This window comes from Oncorhynchus keta, chromosome 21 (genome assembly GCF_023373465.1).
Source record: "Oncorhynchus keta strain PuntledgeMale-10-30-2019 chromosome 21, Oket_V2, whole genome shotgun sequence".
In the NCBI taxonomy this organism is placed as follows: Eukaryota; Metazoa; Chordata; class Actinopteri; order Salmoniformes; family Salmonidae; genus Oncorhynchus; species Oncorhynchus keta.
The window spans coordinates 24,126,737-24,146,616 of NC_068441.1; the positions used below are offsets into that span (position 1 = coordinate 24,126,737).

At 45.5% G+C, this 19,880-nt stretch overlaps 2 protein-coding genes across 4 annotated transcripts in view; both read left to right on the forward strand.

Moving 5' to 3' along the window:
- Positions 1 to 8,932, forward strand: part of LOC118399876 (FYVE, RhoGEF and PH domain-containing protein 5-like) — a 50,575-nt gene extending 41,643 nt beyond the window's left edge. For 2 of the 3 annotated variants that reach the window (XM_052473555.1, XM_052473556.1), the window contains exons 13-21: positions 3,168 to 3,251; positions 3,546 to 3,625; positions 3,925 to 4,021; positions 4,267 to 4,404; positions 4,543 to 4,645; positions 6,037 to 6,173; positions 6,480 to 6,605; positions 6,941 to 7,095; positions 7,329 to 8,932. In XM_052473555.1, the coding sequence (XP_052329515.1) occupies positions 3,168 to 3,251; positions 3,546 to 3,625; positions 3,925 to 4,021; positions 4,267 to 4,404; positions 4,543 to 4,645; positions 6,037 to 6,173; positions 6,480 to 6,605; positions 6,941 to 7,095; positions 7,329 to 7,365 (957 nt within the window). In that variant the 3' untranslated portion in view covers positions 7,366 to 8,932. The remainder of the gene's footprint in view (positions 1 to 3,167; positions 3,252 to 3,545; positions 3,626 to 3,924; positions 4,022 to 4,266; positions 4,405 to 4,542; positions 4,646 to 6,036; positions 6,174 to 6,479; positions 6,606 to 6,940; positions 7,096 to 7,328) is intronic. The other variant, XM_052473557.1, reaches the window with a different exon arrangement.
- Positions 8,933 to 14,308: 5,376 nt separating this feature from the next.
- LOC127910524 (uncharacterized) lies at positions 14,309 to 18,819 on the forward strand. Its single transcript, XM_052474561.1, has 3 exons — positions 14,309 to 14,844; positions 16,114 to 16,328; positions 16,473 to 18,819. Exons 1-3 carry the CDS (start codon positions 14,309 to 14,311, stop codon positions 18,632 to 18,634), a joined length of 2,913 nt encoding a protein of 970 aa, XP_052330521.1. The 3' UTR covers positions 18,635 to 18,819.
- Positions 18,820 to 19,880: the final 1,061 nt, after the last annotated feature.

Here is a 19,880-nt window from a genome sequence, read left to right on the forward strand (position 1 = left end):
AGACCTGCTTCTCTCTCTGTTTAATACACACACACACACTAGACCTGCTTCTCTCTCTGTTTAATACAGTCACACACACTAAACATGCTTCTCTCTCTGTTTAAACCTGATGTTAGTTTGTCTAATCATAATTGTATTTAGATATCTATTTTGTATGTATATCAGTAGATATTAATTTGGATGTCCTACTATTGTTTTACCATGCCATGCCAATTTATTAGATTCAACCCACCTCCCCCACCTAAAAATCTTTCAAAAGGAACATACCCGTCTTTAGCACCCACACAACACAGGATATGGTAGTAGGGGTGACATGTCTGAGGAGGATGAGGAGGAGGAGGGTGTTATTTATATAGCCATAAGTCCAAACAGAGTAACGACTTCGGACAGGCCATTCTTTAGCAGCTTGGCAGTGAAAGCCCCCTCTGTAACTATGCCAACAGAACACTCTGATTCTGCCATCTCAAGGCGAGAGAGAGGGATGTCAGCAGAAGAAGAAGAGAAAGAGCTTAAATCAAGGAATGGGTTAATATGATGGAAAATTACAGAGTTAAAGGGGACTTCCTTATTTTTTTCAAATGTACAGGCCTCTCAGTGACGGTAAACAATGATCGACAATAGAGTTAACGAAATAAATCTGTTATGTGAAAATGAAAAGATAATCCCAAATGCCTATTCTTGAATGACCAATGACCTTTGTTTACATCTACCCAGAATGAGTCAACTTTAAGGTTTTCTAGGTCACTGTTGTCCAACTACAGGGATTTGCACTAAGATGATTCACTCAATCATATTTTGGAAATATTATCCAACCGGATAAAACGTAATTTAAAGTATTATAGGATAAACTATAGGAACCGCTTGTAGGAAATCACGTTAACATTTAAGAATAAAACACTGCAGTCAGTCCACTCATGATCACACACAACTATAATCCATTTATTGTTTTTCTGAGATAAAATCTGTAACATCTCTCACTCTCTTCGGGAGTTGGAGTTACGGTGTGCTTAGGACCCCAGTGGAGTAAATGAGTCATGCCCAGAGTTTTAACTGGTCAAGTCATGCGGTCAGAAAAACAGGGAGAAATCTTGATTTTTGACATTGAGACACATTTAATCAGTGGCGACCTGTCATTCAGGCCAGGTGGGGCAGACATTTTTTGGGCTTGCCTGTATTGCATGTTATTTCGGCATTTAAACGTGTCACATATCAGTTTGCAAAAAATGTAAAAAATAGTATATATAATTGAGTTAATAAAGCCGCATACAAACATGGTCTCTTTTTTGTTTTCTTGAGTAAGGCAGCTCCAAAATGCAGGCAGCCTAGCTCAGTGCTTTCTGTGGTGGTGGGGCATGCCAGCAGAAAATACGGAGCGTTACGACGTGATTGCCTCAGTGTTCTATCATTCATGGGGACTTTACGTCACTGCCAAGTTTAAGGGGGGACATTGATAAAATTCTAGCCCTTCGGCTCCTGCCATAGAAGTGCCCATCCAAGAAGGCTCAAGGTCATTGGCACAGTAGCTTTGATTGGATTGATCATGTCAACGTCATACTTTCACAATCTTAGCTAGCAGTCATCATCATGAATCAAGTCGACAATCTACTGGCAAGTCCTTTTTAATCCTTGTCATATGAAGAGAAATATTGAAGAGGAATTATAGATAAAACGTATCGGTGCTCATCGGCCATAAACATTACACAACAAGTTGGAAATCGCAAATTCAACAAGTGGTTTGGAAGGAATCAGTGACAGTGGCTGTGTGGTCCCAAATCCAAGTTTAAAATTATTAACATTCTACATTGGCCATGCTGTCAATGAAGCTGTCACGCCCTGACCATTGAGAGCTGTTTATTAAGGGTGGGTTATCTAGGGGAATTATATGTCTATGTTGGCCTGGTATGGTTCCCAATCAGAGGCAGCTGTTTATTGTTGTCTCTGATTGGGGATCATATTTAGGTAGCCATTTCCCCATTGTGATTTGTGGGATCTTGACTATGTGTTTGTGTAGTACCTGAGAGCACTCCAGTCGTTACGTCTCGTTTGCTGTTTATTGTTTTTGTTGGTGAGTTTCATTTAAATAAACATGTGGAACTCTATGCACGCTGCGCCTTGGTCCGATCATTATGACGAACGTGACAGAAGCATGGTTTGGAGCCGAGCACAACAATGAGCTCGCTCATTGTCTTAATCAAAATACAGATGGACTCTTATCCGCTTGTAGTCCCCTCAGGCCATAGTTTGTACATCTCAGTTGTCAGTAGAAACGACATTTGTTTAAGCGAGTCAGCCACATCAACTATGTTTTTTTAAAAGGCAGTAAATGAGGCTGAATGAACTGTTTCGCTGCCAGACAAGGCTCCGCTGATTGACAGGTGTAGCAGTGGTAAGGATTCACTGCATGGTGCTGAAAAGAAAGCTCTGCTGTTGGGACAGCTTTATGTAGGCCCTAACAGGTGGTAGGCTCCGTTTGTCACCTTTATATTGCAATTCATGTATTGTTTAGTGTTGTGTAGTGGCTTTGCTGGCATGCATTCCACTTTTATTTATTTTTTGCCCCACCAAGGTTTCTATGCTAAAACCGCCACTGTATATAACTGTAAAATCTGATGAAATGATGATAAGTAAAACAGCCCACCTCCTCGTTGAGGAGCAGATGGTTTCCTCTTAGTTTAGGGCACCACCATGTGGTTATTTAACGTGCAGGAATAATGTACAATGTATTTTTAATCAAATCAATTTTTATTTGTCACATGCAACAGGTGTAGTAGACCTTACAGTGAAATGCTTACTTACAGGCCCTTTCCCAATGAAGCAGAATTAAACGAGACAAAATGAAAACACAAGAATGAAGCTATATACAAGGAGTACCAAAACCATATCAATTGGCAGGGACATGTGGTAATAGAGGTAGATACAGTATGTACATGAAGGCAGAAGTAAAGTGACTAGGCATCAAGATATATAATACTTAGTAGCATGCTATTTGGATTGGAGAGTTCTGACAATAATAAGGCATTTCTCCATGCACTTGTCCTATCCAACAGCTGAATCAGTGAAATGTTTGTATACAGTATTATCTTGTTCATTGCCTCTGAGGATACAAAATGAAAGTATGTGTGATTCTGAGGTTTGTTAGTGAATTCTGAGTGTTTGTGTGTTAACAGATGAATGATGTGCTGCTGTACACCTACCCTCAGCAGGACGGGAAATACAGACTGAAGAATAGCCTCCCACTGACTGGGATGAAGGTCAGAGTCCTCCATCTCTCTCTCTCCCGTTTCTCTCTCTCTCTCACGGTTTTTTTCCATCACCATTCACCAAATATCACTCACCCCCTCACTTCTCCCTCTTCCTCCCTCTCTCCCTTTTTCTCTCTATAATTTTGTCTTTGTCTCTGTTACTCCCTCTCACTTTTATATCTCTCCTTCTTTTCCTCTCTCTTTCCTCATCCTCTCTTTCTCTCTATACCCTTCTCAGACCTATCTGTCCTCTCACTCACTGATTCCTGATGGGTCTGTGTAATGTGTTGTGTGATGTTCCAGGTCAGTAAACCTGTCATAGAGAATGTACAGAATGCTCTGAGTATCGAGGGAGCAGACATCTCCATCACCTTGGCAGCCAGGTGGGTCACACTAACACACACTCACACCTTGGGTGGCATGGTCGGTATAATGATTGTAGTTCACACTTCCCACGGTCACCAAATGCACTGTTTAAACAGTGAATTAAGTATAGTAAAGCTTCTCGTGACAGACCTTTTGGATCTTTTATAAGTAGTGTCCGTGCTGCTTTCCTGACCATCTGTCTAGACCACTCTGGGCCATTTATAGCCCTCATAGTAGTGTAGTCAAACACATCACTGGTATATGAGAAGTATGGTGAGAGGGCTTAATGACCTGTGCTCTGTGTGTCCCTGTGCAGCTCCTGTAGTGAGAGAGAGGACTGGTTCCACACTCTGAGTCGGACAGTGTCTGACCACGCCAGAGGACCTGCGCCATTCAGCAGCGGCTCTGGAGAGGTGAGGAGGACATTGACTGGGAGACAGAGCATACAGAAAAGTGACGCTAGCAATGTTAGCAATAGCATATCAATGCTCCCCACTCAATGACAATAGCAAACCAATACTCATACATTTACTGAGGTTATATTAACATTGCAGAGGGAGTATTTTCTCTTTTAAGTTGAGTATGAGTCACTGAGTATTACTGTGAAGTCTAGTATGGTTGTCGTAGCTCTAACCATATTGTCCTGTCTCTCTTCCAGGCCAGAGAGCGTCTGTGGCTGTCCCTGGGGGAGAAGGCTCCTACTCTGGTGCCTGTATCCCATGTGATGATGTGTATGAATTGCACCTCAGACTTCAGCCTCACACTGCGCAGACACCACTGCCACGCCTGCGGGAGGGTGAGTCTCTCGCAGACAATGCATGGCTACGTCACATGGGAGAAGTTTAGCACGGTATGATGTGGCTGGAGTGTGTTTTCCACAGTCAGCCCTGACCTGTGTGTGTTGGGTGTTGTGACATGGTCCTGCTCTACTCAGATTGTGTGTCGGAGCTGCTCCAGGAACCGAACCCCTCTGAAGTACCTGGAGGACCGCATGGCCAACGTGTGTGACCACTGTTACAGCGAACTCCAGAAGAGAGGTGCATAACTCCTCCTCCTTTCCTGTACTGTACTATACTGTACTGTATTATACTGTATTGTACTGTACTATACTATACGGTATTATACTGTATTGTACTGTACTATACTATACGGTATTGTACTATATTGTATTGTACTATACTATACTGTATTGTACTGTACTGTACTATACTATACTGTATTATACTGTATTGTACTATACTATACTGTATTGTACTATACTGTATTGTACTATACTATACTGTATTGTACTGTACTATACTGTATTATACTATACTGTATTATACTATACTGTACTATACTATACTGTATTATACTGTATTGTACTATACTATACTGTATTGTACTATACTATACTGTATTGTACTGTACTATACTGTATTGTACTGTACTATACTGTATTATACTATACTGTATTATACTATACTGTATTATACTATACTGTACTATACTATACTGTATTATACTGTATTGTACTGTACTATACTATACGGTATTGTACTATATTGTATTGTACTATACTATACTGTATTGTACTGTACTGTACTATACTATACTGGATTATACTGTATTGTACTATACTATACTGTATTGTACTGTACTGTACTATACTATACTGTATTATACTGTATTGTACTATACTATACTGTATTGTACTGTACTATACTGTATTGTACTGTACTATACTGTATTGTACTGTACTATACTGTATTGTACTATACTGTACTATACTGTATTATACTGTACTATACTATACGGTATTGTACTATACTGTATTGTACTATACTATACTGTATTTTACTATACTATACTATACTGTATTGTACTATACTATACTATACTGTATTGTACTGTACTATACTATACTGTATTGAACTGTATTGTACTATACTGTATTGTATTGTATTGTACTGTACTATACTGTATTGTACTATACTATACTGTATTGTACTGTACTATACTGTATTGTACTATACTGTATTATACTGTACTATACTATACGGTATTGTACTATACTGTATTGTACTATACTGTATTGTACTATACTATACTATACCGTATTGTACTGTACTATACTATACTGTATTGTACTGTACTATACTATACTGTATTGTACTGTACTATACTATACTGTATTGTACTATACTATACTGTATTGTACTGTACTATACTATACTGTATTGTACTATACTGTATTGTATTGTACTGTACTATACTGTATTGTACTATACTGTATTGTATTGTACTGTACTATACTGTATTGTACTATACTATACTGTATTGTACTGTACTATACTGTATTGTACTGTACATGCCGCTCTTGACTACTGGAGCATATTGAATGTGTGTGAGTCCAGGTGTTAAGGTCAGGGCTTCTCTGTCTCCATAGGAGGAAATGTGTCTGGGGTGAGTGGTACTGACAGTCCTCGTTCTAATCGCCGCTCCATCCGCCCGCTCTCTGCCGTCTTCCAGAACTTTCACCCTCCCAGCCTGTGGAGACGCAAGGGTACCGCCTCTCTGACCCAGGTAATCACACACACACACACACACACACACACACACACACACACACACACACACACACACACACACACACACACACACACACACAAACCACTAATATTCTACCAAATGAATGGTAAAAGCTATTGTCCACGCACTAAACTTATATTTTAATGTAAACATTCCTCAAAGTGTCTCTTAGAAAGGTTTTTTTCCAGCTTGATCTTCAATTCAAGCACCTTGGTTGTACTGAGGTAGTAGCAGCATACTCTCCCTTTGTCCTGTTATGTATGTAAGTAATCTCTCTGTGTGTTCCTGTGTTGTCTCTAGGTGAGTGTGTCAGAGGAGGGCTCTATGAGCGGGACTCTGCAGCGCAGTAAGAGGAGGAAGAGGAACTGGAAGAGGCTGTGGTTCCTCCTCAAAGACAAGGTGCTTTACACCTACCAGGCCTGCGAGGTGAGGGGGAACACACACTCCCCTTAAACCTGAACCCTCACACACACCTCTACCCAAACCACTTATCCCTCCCTGTAACTCTGTAATGTACACATACCCGACTCAGATGGAGAAAGAGCAGAGTTTCTCTAGTAAAGCTAATTCACCCTCTCTACTTTTTTAGTCAGCAAAACCTCCACAAACTGCATCCTTAAAACGATGCAGGTTAATGATCACTGTGTATTTCTCTCTCACCCTATCTTTCGCTCTGTCTCTCTCTTCCTCCTTCTCTCTGTCTCTCTCTCTCTGTCTCTCTCTTCCTCCTTCTCTCTGTCTCTCTCGCTCTCTGTCTCCAGGAGAAGGTGGCGTCTGAGAGTTTGCCTCTGTTGGGCTTCACAGTGAAGCTGCCTGACAGGCCAGGTGGAGCGGAGACTAACAACGTCTTTGAGCTGTACCACAAGAAGACCCTGTACTACACCTTTAAGGCCGAGGACAACCACACTGCTAAGAGGTGAGCCCTGCACTGCACCAAAAATATATCACCACATGATCTGACCAAAACTAACTCTGGGCCATAGTTATAGTCTTTAGCCTTATACGTGGTGAGGTAAAACTCCTGGCCCCACTTACAGGCCTCATTAAGTCATGTCATAGGCATGAATCACATTGGTATCAATAACAGTATCAATCAGATTGTAATTACAATGTATTATAATTACAGTCAGCACTTTTCTTTCTACCCAGATGGGTGAACGCCATGGAGGAAGCCACAGTTTTATAGCAGTGGCCATCTTGGGTGGGTTGTTGAGTCTGTATCTTTGGATGTGCATCACCCACCTTCCAGACTTACCCTGGGGACCTCACTCCCACTCTCCTGCTACACATAGCAGTGCCTCAGAATGCCTGAATGTAAAACAAAAAGGGAAGTGTAAGAGGGAGGAATATGTTAATTTTGCCTTTAGTCAGCTGTGACGGCTGTGTCTTACTGTGTGTGGACCGAGAGGGGAGAGAAGGAATCATGGTGTTCTTAAAGGAGGGGACACGCTCGCCTACTTTGTCACCCTCCAATGTCCCCGTCCCGCTGCTACGGAAGGTGTGACACCCAGAGCCAAGTGAGGAGCTGGCACGGATATGTTCCGTTCTGGAAAATTCCACCAAGACTACCTATGACCCCCCCCCCCCACACACACACACACACACTTTTCATGGAATTAACTACTCTGGATTACTTATAAAAATGGAAGGAAATTGACATGCAAAAGAAATGCTGGATTTATTAAAGCAAAGAAGAATATGTTGGTTGATATCAAGCTATCACTACATTGACATGTTTTTGACACGAAGAGCCCTGCCAAGGGGTTACATTTGAGGGTAAAGAAGACAAGACAGAAAAAGAACATTAGCAGTAAATGTGTTTAAACTGCATGTCCTACTAATGTGTAACCTACATCCAGAGGTTATGAAAATTATCTGTTATTAATACATGTTGACCACATGCCATCGTGACTGTAGTCTTAATGTGATGTCAGAAGAATGAGAGTGGATCTCCGGGTATTATTACACCATCCACCAAGGTCTGAGGTCGTAGGGTCATTCACCCCTCCCGGGTCGACTCAGTATGTGCTTCCATGTTCACAGTGCAATGCAGCCTTTGTAAACCAACATGGCGGTACTTTAAAAGATCTCCCTCTATTTACTGAATGGACGCCCTATTTCTATCCTTTTATCAGAACACGTTTCTGCACTGGACTTAGCCAGCTTCACGTGCCTGACATTTTGAAGCACAGGTTCTGCTCAAAGTATGACTATTGTCCTGTATTGTTTTATATTTAATGTGTTTCTTAGCTACATATTTTCGCCATGTACTGTATTTTCTGAAATGGCCTTACATACAACAATTAGTTCATGTAAATACATATGTAGAGATTTTGATAGGCAAAAATGATTTAGCTTTTTTTGCACTCATAAAAGAAGAATGGAACTGAAAGAGCAATGTAGTGAAGTGCACTCCTCTAAATGTTATTGTTTGATCATGTGTCTTGGTCAGCCTGTGCCAAACTCACTAAGCCCAGTGCCTGGAGTTCGTTCTCTGTGTTAGCAAACCATGGATATATCAATTATATCAGATCAATGACAAAAAAGAGGCTTGTCCTCAACGTTAAGTTGCATAATATGTCAAATTCCTATTTGTACCAAGCCTCAGCTCCGCCTTATAATGGGAGTGGTTTCCCTGATGTGAAACACTGCTATCAGCCATAATCACTGTAGTGGACTTTGAAATGGATGAGTTATTTATTTTAAACTGTTGGGGTTTCTCAAACAAGTAAAGTAGATATCCTTTGTGTGTATCAGTTTGTATGACTTCTTCTCACTACCCTGTGCTATTCCTATATTGGTCACTAGATGGCATATACACTGAACAAAAATATAAACACAACATGCAACTATTTCAAATATTTTACTGAGTTACATTTCATATAAGGAAATCAGTCAATTGAAATAAATGAATTAGGCCCAACTTTAAAGATTTACCATGACTGGGCAGGGGAAGAGCCATGGGTCGGCCTGGGAGGGCATAGGCCCACCCAGTTGGGATCCAGGCCCACCCACTGGGGAGCCAGGCCCAGCCAATCAGAATGATTTTTCTCCCACAAAAGGGCTTTATTACAGACAGAAATAATCCTTTCATCAGCTGTCCGGGTGGCTGGTCTCAGACGATCCCGCAGGTGAAGAAGCCTGATGTGGAGGTCCTGGGCTGGTGTGGTTACACGTGGTCTGCGGTTGGACGTACTGCCAAATTCTCTAAAACAACGTTGGATGCGGCATATGGTAGAGAAATTAACATTAAATTATCTGACAACTCTGGTGGACATTCCTGCAGTCAGCATGCCAATTCCAACTGTGGCATTGTGTTGTGTGACAAAACTGCATATTTTAGTGGCCTTTTATTGTCCCCGGCACAAGATGCACCTCTGAAATTATAATGCTGTTTAATCAGCTTCTTGATATGCCACACCTATCAAGTGGATGGATCACCTTAGCCAATTAGAAATGCAGGAATGTAAACAAATTTGTGCACACAATCTAAGAGAAATAAGCTTTTTGTGCGTATGGAACATTTCTGGGATCTTTTATTTCAGCTCATTAAACATGGGACCAACACTTTACATGTTGCGTTTATATTTTTATTCAGTGTAGAATTAGGGGACATTCAGACTGACTGACATCTGTCATGTCTGTATCATGAGGGTAGAGGAGAGTACTGTATATAGTTACAGTACATGGACATCAGTGTGCTGCTATCCAAATGTAGCCGATGTGAAATGGCTAGCTAGTTAGCGGTGGTGCGCGCTAGTGGCGTTTCAATCGGTTGCTCTGAGACCTTGAAGTAGTGGTTCCCCTTGCCCTGCAAGGGCCGCAGCTTTTGTGGAGTGATGGGTAACGATGCTTCGAGGGTGACTGTTGACATGTGCAGCGTGTCTCTGGTTAGCGCCCATGTCGGGGCGAGGGGATGGACGTAAAGTCTATACTGTTAGACAAATCAACAAGCACAGCACATCAAATCAAATTAGAGTTTATTTGTCACGTGCGCCGAATACAACAGGTGTAGTTCACCTTACAGTGAAATGCTTACTTACAGGCTCTAACCAATAGTGCGTGGGGAAAAAAGTATGTGTGTGTGTGTAGGTAAGTAAAGAAATAAAACAGTAAAAAGACATTTGAAAATAAGAGTAGCAAGGCTATATACCTGTTAGTCAGGCTTATTGAGGTAGTATGTACATGTGGGTATGGTTAAAATGACTATGCATACAGTGGAGCAAAAAATGTATTTAGTCATCCACCAATTGTGCAAGTTCTCCCACTTAAAAAAGATGACAGTACAGAGGCCTGTACTTTTCATCATAGGTACACTTCAACTATGACAGACAAAATGAGAAAAAAAATCCAGAAAATCACATTGTAGGATTTTTTATTTTGACCCCGATCTGGGGCTCCACGCAAGATCTCACCCCGTGGGGTCAAAATGATCACAAGAACGGTGAGCAAAAATCCCAGAACCACACGGAGGGACCTAGTGAATGACCTGCGGAGAGCTGGGACCAAAGTAACAAAGCCTACCATCAGTAACACACTACGCCGCCAGGGACTCAAATCCTGCAGTGCCAGACGTGTCCCCCTGCTTAAGCCAGTACATGTCCAGGCCCGTCTGAAGTTTGCTAGAGAGCATTTGGATGATCCAGAATCAAATCAAATCAAATCAAATGTATTTATATAGCCCTTCGTACATCAGCTGATATCTCAAAGTGCTGTACAGAAACCCAGCCTAAAACCCCAAACAGCAAACAATGCAGGTGTAAAAGCACGGTGGCTAGGAAAAACTCCCTAGAAAGGCCAAAACCTAGGAAGAAACCTAGAGAGGAACCAGGCTATGTGGGGTGGCCAGTCCTCTTCTGGCTGTGCCGGGTAGAGATTATAACAGAACATGACCAAGATGAGCGGTGCAGGAAGCGGCGCAGGTCCTAATCCAGGCACTTGTCATCTCCCGTCTTGATTACTGCAATTCGCTGTTGGCTGGGCTCCCTGCCTGTGCCATTAAACCCCTACAACTCATCCAGAACGCCGCAGCCCGTCTGGTGTTCAACCTTCCCAAGTTCTCTCACGTCACCCCGCTCCTCCGCTCTCTCCACTGGCTTCCAGTTGAAGCTCGCATCCGCTACAAGACCATGGTGCTTGCCTACGGAGCTGTGAGGGGAACGGCACCTCAGTACCTCCAGGCTCTGATCAGGCCCTACACCCAAACAAGGGCACTGCGTTCATCCACCTCTGGCCTGCTCGCCTCCCTACCACTGAGGAAGTACAGTTCCCGCTCAGCCCAGTCAAAACTGTTCGCTGCTCTGGCCCCCAATGGTGGAACAAACTCCCTCACGACGCCAGGACAGCGGAGTCAATCACCACCTTCCGGAGACACCTGAAACCCCACCTCTTCAAGGAATACCTAGGATAGGGTAAGTAATCCTTCTCACCCCCCCCCCCCTAAAAAGATTTAGATGCACTATTGTAAAGTGGCTGTTCCACTGGATGTCATAAGGTGTATGCACCAATTTGTAAGTCGCTCTGGATAAGAGCGTCTGCTAAATGACTTAAATGTAAATGTAATGTTCAAATGTTCATAAATGACCAGCATGGTCGAATAATAATAAGGCAGAACAGTTGAAACTGGAGCAGCAGCACAGTCAGGTGGACTGGGGACAGCAAGGAGCCATCATGTCAGGTAGTCCTGGGGCACGGTCCTAGGGCTCAGGTCCTCCGAGAGAGAGAAAGAAAGAGAGAATTAGAGAGAGCATATGTGGGGTGGCCAGTCCTCTTCTGGCTGTGCCGGGTGGAGATTATAACAGAACGTGGCCAAGATGTTCAAATGTTCATAAATGACCAGCATGGTTGAATAATAGTAAGGCAGAACAGTTGAAACTGGAGCAGCAGCATGGCCAGGTGGACTGGGGACAGCAAGGAGTCATCATGTCAGGTAGTCCTGGGACATGGTCCTAGGGCCCAGGCCAGTTGAAACTGGAGCAGCAGCATGGCCAGGTGGACTGGGGACAGCAAGGAGTCATCATGTCAGGTAGTCCTGGGGCATGGTCCTAGGGCTCAGGTCCTCCGAGAGAGAGAAAGAAAGAGAGAAGGAGAGAATTAGAGAACGCACACTTAGATTCACACAGGACACCGAATAGGACAGGAGAAGTACTCCAGATATAACAAACTGACCCTAGCCCCCCGACACATAAACTACTGCAGCATAAATACTGGAGGCTGAGACAGGAGGGGTCAGGAGACACTGTGGCCCCATCCGAGGACACCCCCGGACAGGGCCAAACAGGAAGGATATAACCCCACCCAGACGATTGGGAGAATGTCATATGGTCAGATGAAACCAAAATATAACTTTTTGGTAAAAACTCAACTCGTCGTGTTTGGAGGACAAATAATGCTGAGTTGCATCCAAAGAACACCATATCTACTGTGAAGCATGGAGGTGGAAACATCATGCTTTGGGGCTGTTTTTCTGCAAAGGGACCAGGACGACTGATCTGTGTAAAGGAAAGAATGAATGGGGCCATGTATCGTGAGATTTTGAGTGAAAACCTCCTTCCATCAGCAAGGGCATTGAAGATGAAACGTGGCAGGGTCTTTCAGCATGACAATGATCCCAAACACACCGCCCGGGCAACGAAGGAGTGGCTTCGTAAGAAGCATTTCAAGTTCCTGGAGTGGCCTAGCCAGTCTCCAGATCTCAACCCCATAGAACATCTTTGGAGGGAGTTGAAAGTCTGTGTTGCCCAGCAACAGCCCCAAAACATCACTGCTCTAGAGGAGATCTGCATGGAGGAATGGGCCAAAATACCACCAACAGTGTGTGAAAACCTTGTGAAGACTTACAGAAAACAAATGACCTCTGTCATTGCCAACAAAGGGTATATAACAAAGTATTGAGATAAACTTTTGTTATTGACTAAATACTTATTTTCCACCATAATTTGCAAATAAATTCATTAAAAATCCTACAATGCGATTTTCTGGATTTGTTTTCTCATTTTATCTGTCATAGTTGAAGTGTACCTATGATGAAAATTACAGGCCTCTCTCATATTTTTAAGTGGGAGAACTTGCACAATTGGTGGCTGACTAAATACTTTTTCCCCCACTGTATATGATGAACAGAGAGTAGCAGTACGCACTACCCTCTGTAGTGCCTTGTGGTCGGAGGCCGAGCAATTGCCGTACCAGGCGGTAATGCAACCGGTCAGGATGCTCTCGATGTTGCAGCTGTAGATCCTTTTGAGGATCTCAGGACCCATGCCAAATCGTTTTAGTTTCCTGAGGGGGAAAAGAGGGGTTGGCGGGTGGTGGGACACAATGCAGGTAGCCCGGTTAGCCAATGTGCGGGAGTACTGGTTGGTCGGGCCAATTGAGGTAGTATGTACATCAATGTATAGTTAAAGTGACTATTGTGGAAGGACCACCAGAGGGCAGGCTGGGCTCATAGATAGTAGCCCAACAAGGCATGGGAGACAAGGTAACCAGAGGCAATTAAGCACAGCTGACGGTACTAATGACATACTCTCCTTCCCCTATAAGAGAGAGAATGGAACCAGCAGAGAGAAGGGGAAACTATCTCTGGAAGATGGCCACCGAGAGAGAGGAGCTATCCAGGAAGAACCACTAAGACGGTGACAATCCTGTGACTTTTTGTTGTAGTTTACAGATAAGCCTATTGTGTTTCTGTTTCATCTGGAGAAGATGTATGTTGTTCCTTGGAAGATTTTCATTGATTATGTTGGAGTGTTTGTGTTGACCAAATGCCCTCAATAGAGAACTCTGTTCAATCAAGAAAACCTACTCCTGACTTGTTTATTCCACCTTCCTGCTTTAGAGTGACGCCCAATTACTTGGTCCGCTCACATTGGTGGAGGATGCAGGCATTAGGTGGACGAGTGACACAAGGATAAGTGATTAAATCAAGATTCTTCCAGTAGACCCGGAGGAACCCTTCAAGAACGATGGATAACGCCCTACTACAACAATTGATCACGGCACAGCAGACAACCATAGAACTCCTGCAACAACAGCTGAGCCGACGAGAAGAACCTAGAGTTAAGCCAAGAGCGGCTGCTCACGCCATCTTACCTCGTCTCTCCAAGGAGGATGATGATATTGAGGCCTTCCTCATGACCTTCGAAAGGACGGCCAACTTGGAAGAGTGGCCGCCCACAGAATGGGCGAGCGCATTAGCCCCTATTTTGACCGGGGTGGCTCAGGAAGCCTATTTTGACCTGGATTCCCGCGAAGCTGCGGACTATGGGCGACTAAAAACCGAGATCCTGTCCCGGTACCAGCTGACTGCCAGAGATAGGGCTGTAAAGTTCCATCAATGGACCTATACAGATGATCAACCCGTCCGTGCCCAGATCTTCGCATTAATACGACTGACGAAACAGTGGCTAGAACCTGGAAAGGGAGTAGGACATGTGATAGAGACTCTCGTAGTGGACAAGATATTGAGAGAATTACCCAGTGACTTAAAAAGGGTTGTGGGGCAAGCCAACCCATTGTCAGCCGACGACATAGCCCAGGCGGTGGAAACATATCGGTCTACAGGGGAGTTGTTAAAAAGTGACAAGGAGGAACGGAAGGAGTCTTCCAATCCCGTACCACGACTCACCCCGGCGCGCCCACCACCGAAACGTCCAAGTCCCCCCCGGAGGTGGGAGAAGTCAGCCACCACACAGCAGGGTCGGTGTTATAAATGTCAGTCTCCCAACCATTATGCCCCACAATGTCCTAGCAAGGATGAGCCCATGGTCACGGAGTCATCACTGCCTACCCCCACACATCCCGTTTTGAGGGGGCAGGATCAACACTGTTGGTTAGCAGAGATAGCCCCAGCCTCAGAGATTCCGGTGCAAGTCGAAGGACAAGATGTGGTAGCTATTCTAGACTCAGGAAGTATGGTTACGTTAGTAGAGGAGCGGATGGTGACCTCCGCAACACTGCTACCAGACAAAGTAGCCGTATCTTGCATCCATGGAGACACCCACTATTACCCCACTGCGAATCTGCCTATTCTCACTCCAAAAGGAAGGTGTACAGTCAGGGCAGGGAAAGTGCTGCAGCTGAAGGTGCCATTATTGATCGGGAGAGACTGTCCCCTATATAAGGAGCTTCGGCAGATGACGCTATGCACGGGAAGAAGGGGGACAGGAAAGAAGAGAGAATCCAAGCCCGAGGTAGTAGTCCTACAAGGAGACGTAGCCGCGTCCTCGTCCTCTGCAGCAGAGGAAGAAATAGCGACCCAACGTTTACGACAGATATTCCAGGAAACCACCGATGAAGACACATGTGAAGGGCTATATACAACGCAGGAAGGAAGGAGCAATCAGGCGCTAAGGGATATATTTGAAGCTCCATCCGAGGAGGAAACCTGGAAGGGATTCTCCTCGGTCACCCCTGATGGGGATGTGGAACAACCTCCACATCCCTCTACCGAGGTCGACCTGCCCCAGGAATTAAAGGGACAGTTTGGCACCTCGCAGCATAGAGACCCAGACCTAAGGGAGGCCATGAGGAAGGTGAAGGTGATCGACGGGAGGAACGTCGACGGATCAGGTGAGCCCCCTCTTCCTTACTATGCAATCAGGCGGGGTCTCTTATACTGGGTCGTATGACGAAGGGGGGAAAACCAGGAATTACTAATGGTGCCTAGGCCATACAGGGATACAGTTCTACAGTTAGCCCATTCCCACGTCCTAGGAGGACACCTGGCACGAGACAAGACTATTGACAGAATCATGCAGAGATTCTATTGGCCCCGGGTCACCCGGGATGTGGCCAGGTATTGTAGGACGTGTGATCAATGTCAACGTACAGCCCCACGGCCACACCTACGTAACCCTTTGATTCCTCTCCCCATCATAGAGACTCCCTTTGAACGCATAGCTATGGACCTCATATGACCACTCCCAAAATCCGCCAGAGGACACGAGTACATCCTAGTGGTTATAGATTACGCTACCAAGTTCCCGGAGGCCATACCCCTGCGTAACATGTCGTCAAAGGGAATTGCCAAGGAGTTATTCCTGATGTTCTCTCGTGTGGGCCTCCCCAAGACTATCTTAACTGATCAAGGAACCCCGTTCATGTCCCGGTTGATGAAGGACTTGTGTCGGTTATATCAGGTTCAACAGATACGTACAAGCATATTCCACCCTCAAACAGACGGGTTGTGTGAACGCTTGAACAAAACGATTAAAAGCATGTTGAGAAGAGTGGTGTCCCGAGACGGGAAAAACTGGGACATGCTTCTCCCACACTTAATGTTTGCCCTGCGAGAAGTACCCCAGGCATCCACTGGATTCTCTCCGTTTGAATTGCTCTATGGCAGACCCTGTCGAGGAATCCTCGACTTAGCCAAGGAGACCTGGGAGACCCAACCATGCCCCTTTCGATCCACAATAGAACACGTTACCCTGATGAGAGACCGCCTGTCAGCAGTGTGGCCCATAATCAAGGAGCATATGGAGAAGGCCCAAAGGACCCAAGGCCGGGCCTATGATAAGTCTGCGACCCCCCCCTGTGAGTTCACCGTGGGAGAGAAAGTGATGGTGCTTGTGCCCACGGCCGAACATCGCTTGCTGGCGCAGTGGAGGGGGCCCTACGAGGTCATGAAAAGGGTCTCACCGGTCAATTACCTCATCAAGCAACCTGACAGGAGGAAGAAGGTCCAACTCTATCACATAAACCTGCTGAAGACGTACCATGGACGAGAGGGGGAGGTGGCTGTGATGGCCCTGGAGGGCAAAGGAAAAGAGGAGGCTCTACCACAGGTGCGCCGTGGCCAAACTCTCCTACCGGAGCAGTCAAGACAGCTAGACAAGTTGATTATGAACTTTGGTCGAATATTCTCTCCATTCCCAGGACAAACAGATGTCCTGTTCCACCATATCCACACTGAACCCGGCAAGAAGGTGCATATCCGCCCTTACAGGATTCCTGAGGCTCGCAGAGTCATCGCTAAGAAAAAGGTGAGGGAGATGTTGAGGATGGGCGTGATCGAGCCCTCGACGAGTGAGTGGTCCAGTCCCATAGTCCTGGTCCCCAAATCCGATGGTAGTATGAGACTCTGCAACGACTTTAGGGGCGTGAATGCCATCTCTACATTCGATGCGTATCCCATGCCCCGCGTGGATGAACTCTTGGAGCGCTTAGGAAAGGCCAAGTTCATCACTACCCTGGATTTGACCAAGGGATATTGGCAAGTGCCGGTGGCTCCAGAGGATCACCCAAAGACTGCCTTCGCCACCCCAGAGGGGCTTTTCCAGTATGTGAGGATGCCCTTCGGACTGCACGGTGCCGTTGCAACCTTCCAACGCATCATGGATGCCATTCTACGGCCCCATCAAGAGTATGCAGCGGCGTACATAGACGATGTGGTCATCCACAGCGAGGACTGGGATAGTCACCTCCTGCGATTACGGGCGGTGCTCGTGAGTTTGGAAGCCACAGGGTTGACAGCCAATCCAAATAAATGCTGCCTGGGCTTGTCCGAAGCGGAATACCTGGGGTACACCGTGGGGAATGGGAAAATACGCCCACAGGCAGAGAAGACCAGGGCAATTCGTGACTGGCCTCGACCCCGGACCAAGCGTGACGTCCGGGCCTTCTTAGGGATAACAGGATATTATCGCCGTTTTATCCCGGGATATGCAACCATTGCCAATCCCCTCACAAACCTCATCAGGAAAAACCTGCCAAACCAGGTAGAGTGGAAAGACGAGACGGAAGAGGCCTTTCAATTGCTAAAAGATGGCCTGTGTTCTGATCCCGTTCTACAGGCTCCGGACTTCTCACAAGAGTTCATTGTGCAGGTCGACGCCTCGGATACAGGGCTCGGGGCCGTACTAGCTCAGGGTAAAGGTGAAGCAGAGAAGCCGATTCTCTTCATTAGTAGGAAGCTCAGCGATCGGGAACAGAGGTATGCGACCGTAGAGAAAGAGGCCTTAGCCATCAAGTGGGCCCTCGATTATCTCCGGTACTACCTACTGGGTCGGAGGTTTACATTAGTTACTGACCATGCGCCCCTCACGTGGATGGCTGGTAAGAGAAACAATAACAACAGAATAGCCAGATGGTTTTTGTCTTTACAACCGTTCTCTTTCTATGTCATCCACAGGGCCGGATCGAGGAACGGGAATGCAGACGCGCTGTCCCGACGCGACCAAGACGGTGCGTCTGGCGCCCGACCCTCCGGTTCGGTCCTGGGGGGGATGGTATGTGGAAGGACCACCAGAGGGCAGGCTGGGCTCATGGATAGTAGCCCAACAAGGCATGGGAGACAAGGTAACCAGAGGCAATTAAGCACAGCTGACGGTACTAATGACATACTCTCCTTCCCCTATAAGAGAGAGAATGGAACCAGCAGGGAGAAGGGGAAACTATCTCTGGAAGATGGCCACCGAGAGAGAGGAGCTATCCAGGAAGAACCACTAAGACGGTGACAATCCTGTGACTTTTTGTTGTAGTTTAAAGATAAGCCTATTGTGTTCCTGTTTCATCTGGAGAAGATGTATGTTGTTCCTTGGAAGATTTTCATTGATTATGTTGGAGTGTTTGTGTTGACCAAATGCCCTCAATAGAGAACTGTGTTCAATCAAGAAAACCTACTCCTGACTCGTTTATTCCACCTTCCTGCTTTAGAGTGACGCCCAATTACTTGGTCCGCTCACACTATGCATATAAGATAAACAGAGAGTAGCAGCAGCGTAAAAGGGGGAGGGGGCACACAATGCAAATAGTCCGGTTAACCATTTGGTTACCTGTTCAGGAGTCTTATGGCTCGGGGGTAAAAACTGTTGAGAAGTATTTTTGTCCTAGACTTGGCACTCTGGTACCGCTTGCCATGCGGTAGTAGAGATGACTGGGGTGGCTGGGGTCTTTGACATTTTTCAAGGCCTTCCTCTGACACCGCCTGGTGTAGAGGTCCTAGATGGCAGGCAGCTTAGCCCCAGTGATGTACTCGGCCGTACGCACTACCCTCTGTAGTGTCTTGCTGTCAGAGGCCGAGCAGTTGCCGTACCAGGCAGTGATGCAACCAGTTTTGCAGCTGTAGAATCTTTTGAGGATCTGAGGACCCATGTCAAATCTTTTTAGTTTCCTGAGGGGGAATAGGCTTTGTCGTGCCCTCTTCACGACTGTCTTGGTGTGTTTGGACCATTCTAGTTTGTTGATGTGGACACCAAGGAATTTGAAGCTCTCAACAGTTGAAAAACAGTTGCTTTGATATGATATGAATGTAACATATTTACTGTTTGTGATGAAAGACCAAACCAGGTGTGAGAACACTCTCTGGCTGATTTAGGGTGCGTTCCTAAATTCACTCTGGAGTGCCAGAGTGCGCTCTGGGCGTTCGTAAATTCAGAGCAGTGCCAGATTGTTTGCACACACACATACGCCCAATGTTGATTGTTGCCCCAAAACTATCCCACCATCCACAGAGTGTTTCGCTCTCGGAGCGTTCAGAGCGCACACTGGACGCTCTGGCCGAGGAGAAGGGTTGACCCGAGAGTTCTGACGTCACAAAGAGAGTCAAGCACCCAAGCTAACTGGCTAACGTTGGCTATCTAGCTAGCTACTTCCAGACAAAAATGAGAGAACAGCTCACTCTGACCATTTTACTTACCCTAGAAGAGCTGGTTAGGCTGTTTTCATGTTATCCAGAGGGTTGGTGACTGTAACTGTGCTGCT